Raw genomic sequence first — 15,494 nt, forward strand, 5'->3', positions numbered from 1 at the left:
ACGGAAATAAGTTGAATGTTGTTTATTAACTTTTTTTTGAATTGATTTAAAAAATTTTTTATCTTTATAAAATAAAAATGTATTATACAAGGGAAAACTTGCAGAAGTTGTTAAAAGAAAATAACATTTCACAAACATCTAAAAATTATGTTACATTAATAATGCTCGCTATAGATAATGGTTTGATAGATAAAGAATCAATCATGTCAAAAGTAACAGAAGCAACCGATGAGAAGAGACCAATTGGAAGACCTAGAATACATGCAGTAAAAGAGACAGTTGATGATAAAAGATCAGTTGGAAGACCTAGAATACATCCAGTAAAAGAAGAGAAAAAAGAAATAGATCCAAAATATGAAAGATTAAAAACAATTAAGAAAAAACCAGTCACTATTAAATTAACAAACATGGAAACAGGAGAAGAAACAGTATATAAATCCTTATATAGCGCAATGCGTAGGACTGGTCATGGATATAGATATCTTGAAATGCGTGATGGGAAGATTGATAATGGTTAAAAGATTGAAATATCAAATTCTGAAAAATTAAAAAAAAATTAAAATATATAAAAAAAATTTTATATATAAAAATGGGAGATAAAAATATGGAGTTTTACAAAATGTATAAGCCTACGTCATGCACTTTGTATTGGAAAAAAGAAGATAAAAAATTGATAAATAATAATTTAAAAGATTTAAAAAAATCTTGCTATATAAAAAATGGAAAACATAATTCTTATGGATCCGAAAGACCTACTTTGCATGGGTCTGAAAGACCTACTTCGCATGGGTCTGAAAGACCTACTTCGCATGGGTCTGAAAGACCTACTTGACGAACCGATTCCATACATATCATCAGAAATATTAACTCCTGAACCTTTTGTATATAGAATAACAACTGTTCAAAATGAGAGACAACTTGAAAAACTGCGAACAGTAGAATATTACTGTAGAGTTAGAGGATGGGGTGTGTATAATATTTTATATGAAATTTATCATATGAAATATTTTAACAAGAAAAAAAAAATTTTGAAAAATGATATAAATAAATTTTTTATAATAAAAAATATCTTTCATAAATAAAATGGAAAACGATATGAATAGCAAAAATGTAAAAGAATTAAAAAAAATCGCTAAAGAGCGAAAAATTAAATATTATTATAATATGCGAAAAGATGAACTTATTAATGCATTATCTCAGAGACAAAGACCAGTTCCGGCTCCTCGTCCTATTCAAACACCAGTTCCTGCTCCTCGTCCTATTACTCAAAGGCATACTTCTTATGGGCCTGAAAGGATTATTCTTGATGAACCTATTCCATTATCAGTTCAAACACCTGTTTTAGAACCTGGACTCTTTTCAAGGTTGACAACAGCTGCAAAAAATGTATCGTCTTATGTCATCAACAGCTATAATGATGTTGTAGAATGGGGTAAAGCATATATTCCAAATTTAATTAAGAAGAAAGTAGAAGATACAGGATCTGATATTAACAGAAAAATAGAATCAGTAAAATCAATAGTTTCTAATACAGTATACAAAAAACAAATAGAATTTATATTATCACAATCAGCAGTTAAAAATGTGACAAAACAATTTACAGCTAATGAGATAAAAGGTTACGATGCTTTATCCTTCATAAATGCTACTAAAAGTAACGCTATTAAAGTACTAAACGAAAATAGAAATTCAAAGGTTTATATAGTTCTCTAATGTGAAATGGAGCCTACTGATATTAAAACAGGAGAACCTATAATCACATCTGCTCCATTTAGAACGAATAATCAAGTTAAATTAGAATCAACAGATTTAGATGGGTTTTATGAAACAGCAAAGTTGAAAATTTTAGAAAATTTATCATCATTTCAACAGCTAGGGTTAATTTGGAGATTTGTTTCTGTTAAAAAGATGGATATAAATACTATAGAGTATATACTATTAAAGTTAAACCATATATTCCACTTGATAAAAATTTAGCAATTAAAAAAGCAATAATTAATATAAAGAATGAAGATAATCAATGTTTTAAGTGGTGTATCGCAAGAGCATTAAATCCAACAGCTAAAAATTCTGAAAGAGTAGATAAAGATCTTTAAGATCAAGCTGAAAAAATAAATTGGGATAAGATAGAATTTCCAGTTTCACTAAATCAAGTTACACTATTTGAGAAAAATAATCATGATATCAGTGTTAATGTGTATGGATTTGAAAAGTCAGTTTACCTTTTACGCATTTCAAAAGATAATGATCGTCAACATTTAATAGATTTATTATTAATTTCAAATGGAGAAAAAAGACATTACTGCTTAATAAAAAGTTTAAGCAGATTGCTTTCTTCACAAACATCTAAGAGAAATAGCGCTATTCACTATTGTAGAAATTGTTTACTTGGATACAACTCTGAAGAATCATTATCTAAACACAAATTGTATTGTAATCACATGATTCAGTGCGCATTGAACTTCCTAATCCAGGTTCAACAATGCAATTTATTCATCATAATAGGTCGATGAGAGTACCATTTGTTGTGTATGCAGACTTTGAAAGTTTTGTTAAACCCATTAATACTTGTACACCAAATCCGAATGAATCTTATACTAAACAGTATCAAAAGCATACACCTAGTTCGTTCTGCTACTACATTAAATTTTTTGATGAAAGTTTTTATCAAAGCAGTCCAGTCACATTTACTGCAAGTAGTGAAACAGATGATGTTGCACAAATTTTTGTTGATAGTTTACAAGAAGATATTAAGAAAATTTGTAATAGGATCAACTTTAAAAAGGACATGATATATAATCATGAAAATAAGAAAGACTTTAATGAAGCAACTGAATGTCACATTTGTGGAGAATATTTAGGAGAAGACAAAGTACGTGACCACTGTCACATTACTGGAAATTTATAGAGGTGCTGCACATCAAAATTGTAATTTAAATTATAAAATTCCAAAATTCTTTCCAATACTATTTCACAATTTATCTGGTTATGATTCTCACTTATTTATAAAGAAATTATCAGGAGGGAAATTGAGTAGCATATCAAACAATGAAGAAAAGTATATTAGCTTTTCTAGAGAAATTAAAGTCGATGAGTATATTAAAGAAGGTAAGAAATTTGAAGTAAAACGTGAACTTCGTTTTTTAGATAGTTATAGATTTATGCTTTTTAGTTTAGATTCTTTATCAAAAAATTTATCAAAAGAGCAATTTAAAAATATCAGAAAATTGTATTCAGGGAAACAATTCGAAGAATTTTCCATGGATTCGAAGAATCTTAAAAAATTAGATTTATTAATAAAAAAAGGCGTATATCCCTATGATTGGGTAGACTCTGTTGATAAATTTAATGAAACTCAATTACCCACAAAAGAATCGTTCTTTTCTAAATTGAACGATGAAGATATAAGTGATGATGATTACTCACATGCACAAAATGTATGGAATGAGTTTCATTGCAAAACATTTACAGATTATCGTGACTTGTACAACGTTTCAGATGTGCTTTTACTAGCAGATGTTTTTGAAAATTTCAGAGATGTTTGCATGAAAAATTATAAATTAGATCCGGCTTGGTATTACACATCACCAGGATTAGCTTGGGATGCTGCATTGAAGAAAACAATAGTAAAATTAGAGCTGTTGAGTGATTACGATATGATACTAATGATAAAGAAAGGAATAAGAGGTGGAATCAGTATGATATTGAATAGATTAGGAACATCTAATAATAAGTACATGGATAATTATGATCAAACTGAACCATCAACATACATTCAATATTTAGATGCTAATAATCTATATGGATGGGCAATGAGTAAGCCACTTCCAACACATGGGTTTAAATGGATGGATGAAGATGAGTTGAAAAACTGGAAATCAATTCCATGTATACTAGAAGTTGATTTAAATTATCCTGAACATCTGCATGATGATCATAATGACTACTCACTTGCTCCGGAAATGGTAAAAGTAAATAAAGTCGAAAAACTAATTCCAAATTTAAGATCACAAAAATTCATAGAGGAGTCATGTTTGAAGAAAGAGCTTGGTTAAGTCAATACATTGAGCTAAATACTAATCTAAGAACCAAGGCAACGAATGATTCTGAAAAAGAATTTTTCAAACTGATGAACAACTCAGTATTTGGAAAAACAATGGAGAATATTGAAAACAGAGTCGATGTTAGATTAGTAACGAACAGAGATGAAGCTGTTAAATTAGCATCAAGACCAAACTACGAAAGTAGAACAATATTTAATGAAAATTTAATAGCTATACATATGAAAAAAACTAAATTAATGTACAACAAACCAACTTACTTAGGAATGTGTATTTTAGATTTAAGTAAAACTCTAATGTATGAATTTCATTATGATTACATAAAGAAAAAATATGCTGATCAAGCGAAACTATTGTTTACAGATACTGATTCTTTAACATACGAAATAAAAACAGAAGATTTCTACGATGATATTAAAAATGATATTGAAAGTAAATTTGATACAAGTGTGTTTAACCCAAATCACCCAGCAATTAATAATAAGGTAGGATTTAAGGTGGTGTTAATAAAAAAGTAATTGGAATGTTCAAAGATGAAGCAGGTGGAGCACAAATTGAAGAATTTATCGGACTCAGATCAAAGTTGTATTCTTACAAAGTACACGGAGAAGATAACAAAAAATGTAAAGAAAAATGTTGTTAAAAAGTATAAAACACATGAAGATTACACAGATTGTTTATTAAATAAAAGAGAACATATTAGGAAAATGAATGTAATAAGATCCCATTCACATGAAGTATATACTGAAGAAATAAATAAAATTGCATTAAGTGCAGACGATGATAAAAGAGTTATTTTAGAAGACGGAATTCACACTTTAGCATACGGGCATTATAAATTAAGGCAATAGGCATTAAGACTATAGGCATTAAAGAAACACCCCCTCCCTTCACCCAAAGTCATACTAAACAAGATACAAAAAATGACATAAATATTTTTTATTTATTTAAAATGAGAATAAATAAAAAACGAAAAGTAATATTAAAAACTTATTAGACGATCATAAATTAAAATTAATAAAGATATATACAAATAATATTAAAGAAATTAATCAAAAAATAATAAAAGCTGTAAAACAATATTACAAATACTACGGTGAAGAATGTATTAATAATGTTGATATTTCAATCTATTTCATACAAAACACTGATAAATATGATCCATTTATAAACTTGTATAATATTATAGAACTGTACAGGGTGACCACAAAGTATCCGCACAGATAAAGAGCTTAATAAAAAGCATGTAGAAAGTATTTGGAACTCAAATTTTATTTTAAAACATTTATTGAACTATAACAGTTATGATTCAAAGATTGAATTCGAATTTTCCTCCATCAGCAAAATAACAGGCCTGTAGGCGTCTCGGGAATGCTTCGACGGTGGCGAGCAAGTAGGCAGGGTCCAGAGAATCCCAAGCTTTCAGTAGTGATTTTTTTAAACTTTCAATATTTTTATGCGGCTTTTGGCATGCCTTTCCTTCTAGGACGCTCCAGACTGAGAAATCCATCGGGTTAAGATCGGGGCTCGATGGCGGCCATTGAGAAAAGTTGATAAAATCAGGAAAAGTTGCCGCACAAAGGAGAAACGCGCACCATTCTAAAAAAACCAATTGAACATAGTTTACAAAGTATATAAAGTAAAGTATATAAAGTTTATGACATAATATTAACCAAAAACAACAAATAAATAAGAAAATACATAAGTGCTTTTATGCTTATATTTTCACAAGATGAAACCGTCTCGTGTGCGGATACTTTGTGGTCACCCTGTACATATAAATTTACAAAAAATCTTTTTTTTAAAAAAATGATATAAATAATTTTCTTGCGTATATAAAATGAAAAATAGAGAATTAAAATTAAAAACTCTTTTACTTTTACTCAGATAAAGAGTCAGATGAAGAGATTGAAGAGACTGAAGAGACTGATAATACTAATGTAATTATGAATTTTGTAATTAATTCTAAGAAACTAAAGAATCTAACAATTAATCATTAATATATAATAAAAATTTTATTATATATAAAATGAACAAGTTTATTAATGTTGAAGGATTAGTCTTACCAAATGAACGTCTAACTAATTTTCAATTGATAGAAGCCGCAAAAAAACTAAAAATAAAACATTTTAGAGAAGTATTTGTCAGAGATCAATTACCAAAAAATGCACAAAGAAAAGAATGTGGAATATTAAATACAGGAGATTCAAGTACAAATGGATTTCATTGGATTTGTTGGTATAAAGACGGTGAAAAAAAAAATAAGTTTTGACTCTTATGCACAACCCCCACCTGTCGAAGTTGTTAATTATTTGAAAAGTCCTGTTTATTATAATAGTGATAGAGTTCAATTTGGAGACACCTCATTCTGTGGACACTTGTGTCTCTATGATTTAAAAAAACTAGATGAAGGATATGATTTTCAGAATATTATTGATAAACTATGGTAGTTTTTTTCTTTATATATAAAATGCCTGTTGATAAATTCGGACGTACAACAATTTATTCAACTACAACTCGAGTAGTTTCAAATGGATTAACAGCATCTCAAGCTGATAGTATGTTTATTAGAAGAGATGGACAAAATAATGCAACTAGTGATATTGACATAAATACAAACAAATTAATAAATTTAGCAGAACCAACTAACTTAAAAGATGCTGCTACAAAAAACGTCGACACAATAATATCTAATCCTAGCAGTTTAGAAATAGTACCAAATTTAAGTTTAACATGCATGGAAGTAAAATCCCAGACTCTTGAACCAAATAAAGGAACATCAGTTTTTATTCAAAATAGTGGTCCTGGTATTCTCAGAAAACTATGGTTAGAATTTAAAGGAACAAATCCTAATGGAAGTGTATCAAATAACGTATTTATTAGGATATATGCAGATAATACGCTTTGCATAGGAAGTATTGCTTGTGATTTATTATTCGCTCCACTTGGTGGACCATTTTATACTAACTCTTTACAAGGTTGTAATATGCATTCTAATATTGAATTAGGAGGATACTTTACACTTGATTTACCATTTAAAACTAATCTAAAAATTGAATTAAACAATAAAACTGGAAATCCACTTACATATTTGTTGCAACCTTTTATTACATGTTCAACACAACAAGCAAATATTTCATTAATACCCCCATTTATTTCAGATCTTGAACTATACTCATCCACATTTAGATATTTGAACACAACTTATGGTAATGAATATATATTATTGAACACTGCAAGTAGTAGAAATGGTGTTTATTTAAAATATATTAGAATGCATGTTATCGGTAAATCTGGAAATTGGTGGGAATCAAGAGTACGCATGTATGACGGAATCGATTCTCCTAAAAACAATGACTTAGTTATTCAACCTTGGACACCCTATAACTATAGTAATTATACAATACTTCCTGGATATGACAGTAAAAGTAAATGTATATACAGCTCATCTAGTTTAGTCGATTTTTATCTTTATTCGCAGAATAGCTCTCCTATTACCTCATTTGCTAATAGATCATCTGGACTATTGTATCAATCAACAACAAAAATCTCTGGTGATGAGCAGGTTGGGAAATCTGGAAGTTTTTCTGAGTTAAAAGGAGTCATTTACTATTATGCACATTATGAGCAAGTCTGATGTAATACGACATGTTTTCTTTTACGCTTAGATTTCACTTGTGAAATTGATGTAACTATAATATATTAATACATTATAGTTGATATGGTTGAAATATGATATGAGATTATGGTTAGGGATATAGTTGAATAAAAATGAGCCAGATCCCGCATTTCTCTACTACACTTATGAAGAGTTTACTAAAGTTAGGGAGGCACACTCAAAGCAACGTTTCGAAATCTAAGTAAGCTGCATTGCTTACTATTAAATTAGTCAAGCTCTTTTGGGATAAGGCTGGCATTCCTAATAAACAAGACAAATGCAGTATTGACAATATTTTAAGGCTACATGGCATATGGAGGTTTCTTGCAAAATCTAAAAATAGGATTTCTAATAAGAAGAGATTACTTGAACAAAACTTTATTCAATCATTTGATGGCATTTTTGATATTAGTTCTCCTAGTTGGAAAGATGACATTAGAAAAACCAGAGCAGCTAAGGATGCAGATGAAGATATTGCCTGATTTATAGCTCTTAAAATTGGAATAAAAACTTGAGAAATTGGTGTAGAAGATAATTTGCTACATGCTAGTGTTAGGAGAAAAAAAGAAAGAATCGAAAAGAAACTGGTGGCAACTGAAAAAGAAAAAAGAAGAAAAATAGATGATGAAGAAACTATTAAGTTGGTTGGTTATAGTAGTGACTCAGATGAATATTCTCGTGTCACTAAATCTAGTCATTCTATGAATTCTGCATCTCCAAACTCTCCTAAAAGTGATCCTGAGTTTGATATTTCTAAAAAGCAGCTATGAGATAAAAAAGATACTGGATCAGATAATATCACACTGGTTTTGCCAAAAAACTTTATTTCTCACCCAATGATAACAGCAACTGCAGATAGAACTAAGTTATCAAATCCTCAGCTGATGATGAATACTTCTGCAGTTCTAGTTTTAGGTTCGTTTTTTATTAATAAATAAACAAGATTATTGTATATAAATTTAAAAAGAAATATATATTTTTTAATTTTATGCAGGTGGTGTTAAACCTGACGATGTTAGCCTTTCAATAAATACTATAAGCAGATAAAGAGAGCTAAATAGGCAAGTAATGGCAAGGAAAATAATAACAGAATTTCAAAATGAGATTAAATCAGATTATTAGACACTTCATTGGGACGGAAAACTTTTAAAACAAATCTCAGGGTAAAGGTTTGAGTATTTAACTGTTTTGGTCAGTGGTTTTCCTAATTGCATTTTAGAATTCATCTTGGGAGCATTTTGGAACTCCTTATTTAAAAAAGAAAAAAAAGGTAATTATAATATAGATTTCAAAGATTTTCAACAAGAATGGGTTTGCGTAGAGAAGGCTCCACTAAAAAAACTAAACAGGTTTCTAGATCTTTAAAATTCTTTCCTTAAAACGAAAGCAGACAAAACTCGTGTGTTCTTAGAGTAACAAGTAAAATGTAAGCATCACCGAGGTGATTATAAGGAAGCTGCAGAGTTAGCACTTTATCTTTTAGGCGGATTAGAACCTAAAATCTGGAAAACCTGTGGAGCAAATCATCCTGCCAGATGAATGTCACACTTGTTATATGCACCAAAGATGTTCATCTTTAAAGAAGATTTACTCAATTCTGATGTAGCAAAGTTATAAATCTTTTTGACTTTCAGCTCAGTTTTATATGTTAAAGCTTGGTTAGAAGCAACAAAAGGCTCTGATGCACCAATTAACGACATTCATTAATACAATGATCTAGGTGCTCTGAGGCAGATCTCAGGCTTCTCTAATGCAGCTCAGATAGCTCAATAAGTTCTTAACAGGCACTCATGGTATCTAACTGAGGAGGTGTCAGTCTTCAGCTTCTTTTCTAATAAGGTTTCTGCTAAAAAAAAAGGTTAATATTGACTTTGTTCAATTCAAATAACAATTTCCGTAATACCATTCATCACTGCACCAGATAGCACCTTGGTTATATAGAATAAATGATTCGTTTTTTAATGTTAAAATAAATTTTTCTGTGATAATTAAAGCATTTTAAACATTTGGAATAGATGCTAAATGTTTCCCAATCCCACATCACCTAATTTTTTGTAGTGATATTTTTGCGTAAAAACACTATTCTTAAAAACAAGATATATATATATATATATATATATATATATATATATATATATATATATATATATATATATATATATATATATATATATATAGAACAAAAAGTGCATAACAATATAAAATCAGTACCATATCTACTCAAACGTCTTAAACATATCGCAAACACTCTAACTCAACCTTCTACAAGTCTATAGATCTTACGCTATTTGTCACTTGCTATATAATGCTCCTGTTCTTATTTCGTGCAGTCCTGCTGCAAAAAAAGAGATTTTTTTGCAGCATTTTCATAAAAATGCTCTAAACATTATTCGAGTTGATGTAACCGATTTGCGCAGCTTCAATGTTAGTTTCTTCATAAAAGAGCATCTTGTCTACCAACAAGATCTGTTTTAATAACCTTAAAAAGATCCTTACTGACTCATGCTAACCTATAACCACTAAAATGGCTCACACCAACATCAGAAACCCAAACAGATTTCCATTTGAACACTGCAAAGACCACCACTAATCAACAATCATTTATTCAAAAATATTTCCGTGTTATTCGTGATGGCGTCAGCGACCTCGACCTGCCACAAAACATTGAGAGCCTCACTACTTTTTCAATACATAAATAATATGTTTGCTTGTATCTTTGGCATTCTTTCATTTTAGCATTTAATGATGGATAAAATTGTACAATTCATTACTTGTCATGCTATTTAATTTTAAATAAAGACTTATTAATAAAAAAATATATATATTTATATAAATATATATATATATATATATATATATATATATATATATATATATATATATATATATATATATATATATATATATATATATATATATATATATATATATATATATATATATATATATATATATATATATATATATATATAAGCGTTTAATTGTAGTAAGTTATGCCACTTCACTGCAATATACTTTTTGTTTTAGGTTTTAGACGTTGTCCATAAAGTACTTACGCCAAACTTAAAACTTTGACCTCCTCCTGTTGCCTCAAGTACTCGGTGCAGCTAAGGTGATTTACAAATTATTCGATTTCTTTACCTCTCCTAGTAGTGAACCTAAAGAACACCATTTTGGAGTTTTTGGATCATTTTCACTGATCGGCGTTAACACGAAATTAGTTAAAATCTTTTGAATAAGTGGCTTAACTCACTATAGATCCTAGTTCTAATCGGTTCTAACGTATATTAAATATATATAGTTGTCAAAATGCAATATTTCTATCAGTTTTCACAAAAAATACAAGAATTCCAAGAGCTTATAATTGAGAAAAATTGCCAATAGACGATCATAACAGAACATATTAATAAACTATGATATTTATTTCACCTTAAAAACGTATTTATTTATTTACTAATTCAAATTTGGACAAGCAATTGTGATTTTAAGAAGATTTTTTTTATAAAAAGAATATTTTTTCTTTGGTCTGGGTTTTTTTGCTACAAACATTTATATTTTATGATGCCACAAAATTTATAATTTTAACGTCTTTTCATAATTCATAAATTTTTCGTCTTTTCATAATTCACAGACCTGATCATTTAACGGAAATATGTCGTAGTCAACAAAACATCATTCAGACACTATAATATTTTGAAATCCCATAACTATAGAGGGGGAGTCCTTTCAGTCTCCTCCCCCTCTCTCCTAAAAACTACGTACGCTTTTGATCCAATATCGTATCAGAGCCAAGTCATGTTTTACTTTTTATTTTAAAAAAAAGTTGTTTTAATGACAAATCAAATATAAAAAAACTTTATTTAGGACGGACGGTATTTTCAGGCACCCCTCATTAGTAAGTCCGTAAAAAACGAATTTTACGCGAGATCAGTAATACTAAAAAGAAGGTCTAAAACCCAATGCTACCCTTGGGTGTCCCAAAAAACAACATTTTTGAAAAATATATGCAGACACCCCCTTAATGTGTTCTATTTAATACAAAAACACTAGATTTAAAATTTTTTTGAATAAAAAATATTTTAAGGGGTCCCTCAAGACCCTCGAATATTTAATGGGTCCCTAATATTTTCAAAAAAATAATTTTTCAAAAATATGCTAACCTGGTACTCAAATGAAGCGAAATTATATAAAAATTTCAAAAATAATATAGATTCAAATATAGAATTGTTATTTTTGGTTTTATTACATAAAAAGTTTCGTTTTTAACAAAAAACAAAAAAATGCATTTTTTTTATGTATTTTTATGACAATTTTGATAAATAAGTTAAAATTTTTCCAAATTAAATATTATATTTGAAATTTTTATATAATTTTGCATTATTTGAGTACCAGGTTGACATACTTTTAAAAAACTTTTTTTTTGAAAATATTAGGGACTCATTAAATATTCGAGGGTTTTGAGGGACCCCTTAAAATATTTTTTATTCAAAAAAATTTTAAATCTAGTGTTTTTGTATTAGATAGAACACATTAAGGGAGTCTCTGCATATATTTTTCAAAAATGTTGTTTTTTGGGACACCCTAGGCTACCCGTACTCCCTAATTGAGGAAGGGGTGTGTGGAGGTCTAGCAAATTTAGGGACACTTAAATAAACGTTCCCGATAGACGTCTAAAAAACGTTTCTTGAACGTTACCGTGTCCACTGGGTTATAAGAATGTCTTATATGCGACAGTTAATCTTATAATTTTTACTTCAAATGATAAAATAACCGTTCGATTATATATTGCTTTGTTCCTGGTAGGATGCAATTTGTTGAATGCAATGAGATGAACGGCCTACCGAATGCTTTAGTAATATATCTTTTTATTTTTCATATAATGTCGTTAGATGTTTTAAACTTTTCTACATTTTGAAAAACAGTTTTGAAATTAACCATTGAATACATTTACATTTTAATAATTCATTAATCGACATTTTTGACACTTATTTCAAATATTGAAGTAACCGTTGGTTACTTCAATATTTGAAATTAGTGTCCTAAGTAAATTAGGAGGTTGTTTAAAAACTGGATGATTATTAGAAAAGTCATTTTCTACTCTATCATTTGAAGAAACTTTAAGTTAAAGGCTTCAATTAAATAAGGTCGGCAAATGATTGCTATAAAACGTTGCCACTGAAAGAATTAATTGTTTAGATATTCTAGTTTTATTAAGTGGCTATACTTTAATTGATATATTGTTGAACAGTAATATCTAATCATGATTGTATTTTAATGCTATACTAATAACTTAAAAAATCTTAGATTTTTCAATAAAAATAATTTTAATGTAATTCAATCTAACGAAACACGGTTGTTGTTTATATTTTTCAATTGTCGTTTAATGTCACGACAAATTAAAATTACTTTTATGTTTTTTATACTTTTATGAATCGAGTAAGTTAGCATCAGCAAGTTAAATATTTAAGTTTCATTGGTTTTTGTTAATACGTTATGATAATTACCAATTGTTAAATCTAAACAATTAGTTCATTTCGAATAATATATTTTTTTAACTAAAAGAATTAATACCTTAACAAAAGTTTTTTTGCTTGATTAAATTGTAATTATTGGTTAAGTTGTAATAATTGGAAAGGTCGTTAAAATTAAAAAACATTCCCGAGAAAAAGTTTTGAAAAAATTTTTCTGAGAATTTTTTTATCTTTAAATATCTTCTTTTAAAACAAAATGCATTTGCAACACTTAAGCAATGATAAGATTTGAAAACAACAAGTGTGAGTGATGGGTTGATATTAACATGTAGCAACTAACATTTAACATACAGCTTATAAAAGCGGGTAATGAAATTTGAAATAAAAAGATTCGTAATCTTTTTCTTGTTTTTACTCCTGCTATTTATAAAGTATCAAAAACAGTTTTTTAAATAATGTCAATTGTAAGGTAAACAAAGTGGGAAATTTTTTCTTTATTTAATTAGCATTGTACTTTACATTAGCTTATGATGCAATGTACTAAAATTACTTTATTTCTTTTTATATTGATATTATTATAACAATTAATAATCTAATTTAAATAATAGTTCAACATTTATTATCTGGCTTAAAGTGATAGATATCACCAATGAACAAGTCATTTGAATGGAAATAAGGCAATAAAAAAGCCTCTTTTAAAATGAAGTTTGAAAAACGTTTTTTAATAGTCAAAACTCAACTTCGAGTGTTTATTAATACTATTTTTATTTCTCTAGTTTCCTTTTTTGTTGTTGCTGCAGCCCTTTTTATTTATATTACGACTTTTATACAATTTTTTTTTATTCTTTAGGACTGTTATACAAATTAGGACTATTGTACAAATTGAGAATTGCTTTTTAAAATTTTCTTATATATATTTTATATGGTTATATGTCATATTTATATGGTTATATGTCATATTTTTATACTTTATATTATTATATTAGCAATTATAAGTTTATTGATCTAAATTGTGTGTGAGTGAGTCATTTACATTATAAAACTTGTGTATGAGTGAATCATTTGCATCATTAAACTTGTGCATAAGTAAATCAATTACATCATTGTTGGAATATATTATTTGTTAATAATTATTATTGTCATTGTTATGCTACATTATTATTCTGGATGCTTGCTGTTTTGTTTACAAAAACTATTATTTTTACTGATACTTCTATTTTTCCTTCTTTATCATGAACTACTTGTTCTTCTTGTTGTTTTTTTTCCAACTTCTCTTGATATATATATATTTCATCCAGTCTGTTCACATATACTGGTAAAACGTTAGAACGATGTTGCGAGTTGCGATGGCACAATCGATCGTCAACGTTGTTTTTATATCACTTTGGTTACAAATGCAAAATCGCCAACACCAAATACCAACATTGGCACAAGGATTTATTTTATATTGGTAAAGTGTATATTTTTTGCGTTGATTCAAAATTGCATTTTATGCATTACGATACAATTATATTTGCATTTAAAATTTATCGGAATTAAATTTTGTTAATACATTTTTTTCTTTTTTTTTCCTCTTTCTATCAATTATATGAAGAATAACTATGATTGTTTTTTCTTTTTCGATGTTCCAATATTCACCAAAAGATTTTGTTCAATTTTAAAACTTTTGTACTCGCAAAGTTGGTCTGTATACATTGAGGCAACGTTGATCCATATATATTGAAACAATGTAGGTTTATATATATTGGATCAACGTTTAGTTTAGATCGTAAAAACTATCAGTTTTGCAATGTCTTTACAAATGTTGGAAGATGTAACTGTGAAAGCTGTTTTTAGTTACGTTGGTATTAATCGCCTAATGGCGAATATACAATTGTAAAATGTTAAAACAACATTGCTAGAGGCATTGACAAAACGTCAATGGCAAAAGGTATTTCGATCGTCGCATTTGTAACCAAAATTATCATTTTGGTTGCAAATGCGACGCAGTCAAAAACAATAAGCCAACGTTGGCACAACGTTTTATTCTAAGTTGGCAAAGTTATTTTACGTTGACTTAGTGTTTTATTTTTAGTTAGCACAGCATTGTATTATACGTTGATTTAACTTGTATTTTAAGCTTGCTTAATGTTGCATTTACCGAAATTGAACTTTGTTTATATATTTTTTTCTCAAAAATTATATTAACGATATTATATAAAATTTTATATATATATATATATATATATATATATATATATATATATATATATATATATATATATATATATATATATACATATATTTATATATATACATATATAT

General features: G+C 28.1%; 1 protein-coding gene across 1 annotated transcript; it reads left to right on the forward strand.

Moving 5' to 3' along the window:
• The first annotated feature begins 1,719 nt into the window (after positions 1-1,719).
• Positions 1,720-4,579, forward strand: LOC136086350 (uncharacterized). Its single transcript, XM_065808645.1, has 6 exons — positions 1,720-1,877; positions 1,928-2,078; positions 2,127-2,316; positions 2,451-2,872; positions 3,012-3,965; positions 4,007-4,579. Exons 1-6 carry the CDS (start codon positions 1,720-1,722, stop codon positions 4,577-4,579), a joined length of 2,448 nt encoding a protein of 815 aa, XP_065664717.1.
• The last annotated feature ends 10,915 nt before the right edge of the window (positions 4,580-15,494 follow it).

The sequence above is a fragment of the Hydra vulgaris genome, chromosome 10 (assembly GCF_038396675.1).
Source record: "Hydra vulgaris chromosome 10, alternate assembly HydraT2T_AEP".
Lineage (NCBI taxonomy): Eukaryota > Metazoa > Cnidaria > Hydrozoa > Anthoathecata > Hydridae > Hydra > Hydra vulgaris.